Source organism: Chinchilla lanigera, unplaced genomic scaffold (genome assembly GCF_000276665.1).
Source record: "Chinchilla lanigera isolate Chin_1 unplaced genomic scaffold, ChiLan1.0 scaffold00094, whole genome shotgun sequence".
NCBI classification, from domain to species: Eukaryota; Metazoa; Chordata; class Mammalia; order Rodentia; family Chinchillidae; genus Chinchilla; species Chinchilla lanigera.
In genome coordinates, this window is record NW_004955495.1 from 1,759,247 (window position 1) to 1,764,088 (window position 4,842).

At 53.6% G+C, this 4,842-nt stretch overlaps 1 protein-coding gene across 2 annotated transcripts in view; it reads right to left on the reverse strand.

Annotated features, from left to right (window-relative positions):
* The window catches only part of Ap1m2 (adaptor-related protein complex 1, mu 2 subunit), a 9,233-nt gene continuing 4,391 nt past the window's right edge, over positions 1-4,842 (reverse strand). The window contains exons 7-12 of one of the 2 annotated variants that reach the window (XM_005405606.2): positions 2,862-3,004; positions 2,711-2,782; positions 2,240-2,398; positions 1,102-1,227; positions 792-867; positions 1-69 (exon numbers count right to left, since the gene is read on the reverse strand). In XM_005405606.2, the coding sequence (XP_005405663.1) occupies positions 47-69; positions 792-867; positions 1,102-1,227; positions 2,240-2,398; positions 2,711-2,782; positions 2,862-3,004 (599 nt within the window). In that variant the 3' untranslated portion in view covers positions 1-46. The remainder of the gene's footprint in view (positions 70-791; positions 868-1,101; positions 1,228-2,239; positions 2,399-2,710; positions 2,783-2,861; positions 3,005-4,842) is intronic. The other variant, XM_013505143.1, reaches the window with a different exon arrangement.

The window sequence follows — 4,842 nt, forward strand, 5'->3', positions numbered from 1 at the left end:
TCCCTCCCTCCCTCCCCTGCCCTCTCCGGGCCGTTTCTTGTCCTTGCTAGCTGGTCCGAAGTTGATAATCTGGAGGAACAATCAGGGAGCAGCGACCACATTAGCATTAAGCGGGGAGGAAAGGGGTTCCCCGTACGCTAAATCCATCCCCTGCCTCAGCCACCATAGTCATCCCCTGGAATATTTCACGAAGTTCAGCTGAGCATGGTGGCACACGCCAGTGATACCAGCCCTCAGGAGGCTGAAGCAGCAGGGTCACTGCCAGTCCGAGGCCAGCCTGAACTACTACATAGTGGACCCTATCCTCCTAAAAATAAAGTACAATACAAAAGGCTGAGGATGTACCTTAGTGCAAAGGCCCTGGGTTCAGTGAAACACAGGTACCGTAACCTTGGCAACAAGCTGGTTTCTAGGCAACAAATAAGGATGCTATGAATCCAGCGTTTTGGGGGAGAGTTGGTTAGCTTTTGAATTTCTGAGAAAGGGTCTTGCTATGTTGTTCAGACTGGCCTTGAACTCACTATGTAACTCGGGAGGGCTTCAAGTTCCAGGCGATCCTCCTGCCTCAGCCTTCCAGGTGCTGGGATTAGGGCCATGCGCCACCACGCCTGGCTGTACCCACCCTTTTATCCAAGCTTTAGGGCTACCCTGGAGCTCGTCAAGGACCCCACTTTAAAGATGTGCAAACTGGGGCTCAGGGTTTGTAACCAGGACAGTGTGAAAGTTGTGTTGCCTGGAACACAGTAGGGCTCAGCCCCCCACCCCCACCCCCGCCCGAGCCGGGCTCTGACCTCCGCTCTGCGTGATGTAGCGAACCCAGGGCAGGGCCTGGTAACCGCTCTTCTCGATGATCTTCATGTAGCGGACCTGGAGGGGACAGAGAGGTGACCCAGGCCGGGGGAGGGAGGTGGCCCGCGGCTGGGTGGGGGTGGGCTTGGGCCCCGGGAGTACAACTCAGAGGGATAAAGTGGCACAGGACAAAGACCAAGGGGTGGAGCCGCAGGCGGAGACACTGACTGGGGGGAGGTGACACAGGCCAGGGACATACGGGGGCTCGAGCCAGGGGACAGGGAGAGCAGCCGCCCTGTCTGCGCCCCTCACCTGGATGCCGGAGACAGTGAAGTAGGGGATCTCAAAGCGGACCCCGATGGGGGGCCGGCCCTCCACCTCCTCCTTCTCCACACTGGGCAGGCCAAAGTGGGCCCGCATCAGGTACTCTTTGCCCCCCTGAGGAGACATGGGGCATCAGGCTGCCGGGGCCCAGTCCAACCGGCCCAGCCTAGGGTCTGCGCGGAGCAGACCCACTGTGCAGACGGGAACAGTCGAGGCTGCAGGCGGGGGACCGGCAGGGCCGTCTGGGGATCACCTCAACTCAGTCCTCAGGCCCCGAGCCTCCCAGCCCCCCTCTGACAGGACAGAGACAGCACCCTCTTTAGTGGCTGGGACCATTGCCAGTAAGTGGCCCTGGCAACGGGGGTGGGGGGCGGTAAGGCAGGACTAGGGAAAGTTTGGGGAATTTAGCAAGACCCTGTCTCAAAAACAAACAAACCAAAAAATCCAGGTGTGGTACCACAAACCTATAATCTCAACACTCTGGGAGGCTGAGGCAGGAGGATCAAAAAGTTCAAGCACAGGGTAGGACACTTAGTGATTTAACAAGACTCCATCCACAAAAGCAAAACTCCCCAGTAAGCTAGGCATGATGGTGCACAACTCTAATCTCAGCACTCTGGGAGACTGAGTTGGGATTATAATTTCAAGACCAGCCAGGGCAAAAATGAAACAAACAAAAACAAAAAACCAGGGGCTCAAGGACATGAAGAAGAGATCCTCCAGCCCATTTCACAGACCAACATACTGAGTCTGTGAAGTCAAATGAGTTTCCCAAGCTCAAAAACCTCAGAAAAGCAAGAGTAACCTGGTGTAGTGGCACACACATATAATCCTAGCATTCAGGAGGCTGAGGCAGAAGGATTGCCATGAGCTGGAGGCCAGCCTGGACTACATACTGAGTTTAAGGCCGGTCTGAACTACTACTTTGAGATAGTGAGACCCTGTCTCAAAAAAAATAAAAAGAGAGAAACAGAGGAGGAGGAGGAAAAGGACAAGGAAGAAAGAACAACAGAAAGGTAGGGGTGAGAATTTGAACCTGGAATCAGTTTCTGGAAGTTACCTGCCCCTTCCATACCATGTTGCCTATACAGGGCCCAGCACCATGCTGTACCTTCCCTGCACTCACCGGGAAGGATTTAATACTCCAGATCACGACGTTCTTCTCGGGCACATACTTGGCGCTGCCCACGCTGGTCTTGAAGCGCGGGGAGTCGGCATCACTGGGGACAGGCACGGAAATCTCCACGCCATTGGCCACAGACTGCTTCTTAAACTGCCCCTTGGCCTGTCAGGGAAAGAGCGTGGGGGTGAGGAATTCACTCACAAGCTGCCAAGGGAGTGCATGCCTATAATCCCACCACTCAGGAGGCTGAGGCAGGAAGGTTGCCCCCAGTTCCAGCTCATCCTGGACCACAGAGTGAAACTGTGTTTCAAAAAAGAAGAGCAGAGCATTCAGAGCAAATGGAGTGGCAGGTGTAAAGGTCCTGAGGTCATGTGCCACACCATGTGAAGGCCACCCAGGGAGCCCCATGAGGTTGGAGGGGGGTTGCTGGGGTGAGCAGACAGACGCTCCATGGGTGATCGGTGCCTCCCGCACCTTGACCATGATCTCCACTCGGCTGTGGGAGAACTTCTCAATGACAGACTCGATCCAGATGAGCGGCTTGACCTGCAGACAGACGACAGGGACTGTGCTCGGGGAGCCCGGAGACCCCCGGCTCGCCCCGCACCCGCCCAGCCTGCCACACCTGCGTGCTGAGCCGATAGGACATGAGCTCGAAGTCACCGTCAGGCGGGATGAAGGAGATGGTGCGGTCGTTGTCAAAGCGGGACAGCCGCACGCACTGGTGGAACTTCACATCCTCCAGCTCCACCGACTTGTTCTTGCTGCCTGCAACTCAGAGCCCAGGCGCAGGTCACCTGGGGCCAGGGTCCCTGTCCCCACCTGCCCGCCCGCGACCACCGTCACCCCATTTCACAGAGGGGGAAACTGAGGCCCAGACCTAGTCAGGCAGTGCTGGGTATGGGACTCTGGCCCCTGCTTTTAGTTTTTTTCCTGTTTTCCTCCGCTCCTTTATTGCTCCTCAGTACTGGGCACAGAACCCAGGGTCTTTGAACTGAGTCTCATCCTCACCCCACCCGCCTTTAACTTTACTTTGAGACAGGATCTCACTAAGTCATTTGAACTGCTTAGGTTAGGCTGAAACTTGGGATCCTCCTGCCTCAGCCTCCCAGAGTGCTGGGATGACAGATATGAGCCACCATATCCGGCTGGCTTACTTTCTTTTCTTTTTTTTTTGTATTTTTCAGACTGGCCTTGGTATGTAGGGAAGCCTAACCTTGAACTTTTGATCCTCCTGCCTCAAACTTTTTTTCTTTTCCTTTTGCTATGCAGTTCAGGCTGTCCTTGAGCTCACTTTGTAGCCCAGGCAGCTCTCAAACTCACAACAATCCTCCTGCCTCAGCCTCCTGAGTGCTTGGATTACTGGTGTGTGCCTCCACCCCCACCCCCACACCACTAGGATGCATTTTCTTTCTTTTTTTTTTTTGGCAGTGCCAGGGATCAAACTCAGGACCTTGCACTTGCCAGGCAGGCACTTGTGCCACTGAGCTATATCCCCAGCCCCAAGGATGTATTTTCTATAATGTCTGGTAATGGGGTAAAGTAAACTACCTGATATTTTTTGGATATGGAGGCCAAAAGAGCAACCTCAATGAGGTTTGCCTGTTTTGATGGGGCAGGGAGTGATCTGGAGCTGTCTTCTGAGTCCTGTTGGTCACGTATGATATAGGCAGAACCGCTGTGCCAAGGGGCCAGAAAGATTCAGCAATGCGTGCTTTGTACTGGGCTCACTTCTAAGACCTATATGTTTTCAGTTGATAATAAAAGATTCATCTCGGTACCAGGCGTGGTGGGGCATAGCGGTAATCTTAGCACTCCTAGCACTTAGGAGGCTGAGGTAGGAGGACTGCTGCAAGTTTGATGCCAACCTGGGCTATATAGCAAGACCCTGTCTCAAAAAAAATTTTTTTTAAAAACCATCCCCTAAAAAGCTAATTCAGCTGGGTGTGGTGGCGTACGCCTGTAATCCCAGCACTCGGGAGGCTGAGGCAGGAGGATCGTTGTGAGTTCAAGACCAGCCTGGGCTACAAAGTGAGCTCAAGGCCAGCCTGAGCTGCATAGCGAGACCCTGTCTCAAAAAAACAAAACAAAAAAAAGGGGTGTTACCTTTGAGACTCTGTATGTGGAGATGCCTTACACCACAGGGGTGCATGTACTTTCTCAAGGGTTATACATACACTGTTCAACCACAGGAAACAACTGAACGGTTGATTGCTGTTTTTCCTGGCTCTGCATGCTTCTTGGCTGACGCTCCTGGCCGGTGAGCTCCTCCACTACATGCTTTCTACCCTCCAGGGTATAAGGTATTTACTGCAGAGGCGGGCAGAGCAGTGGTTCCAGGAATGCCAGTCTCTGTCAAGAATACTTGGCATTTCCAGAGATTTCTACAGAGTCAGGTAGGTCCATGGGTCTGTAATAGCTTGTCAGTAGTTTTGTTTGTTTGTTTGTTTATGAGACAGGGTCTCACCATGCAGTTTAGGCTGGCCTTGAACTCTCAATATAGGCTGGCCTTGAACTCGCAGTGGTCCTCCTGCCTCAGCCTCCCGAGTGCTGGGATCACAGGTGTGCATCACCACACCTGGCCAGAGCTTAGATTTTCTTTTCTT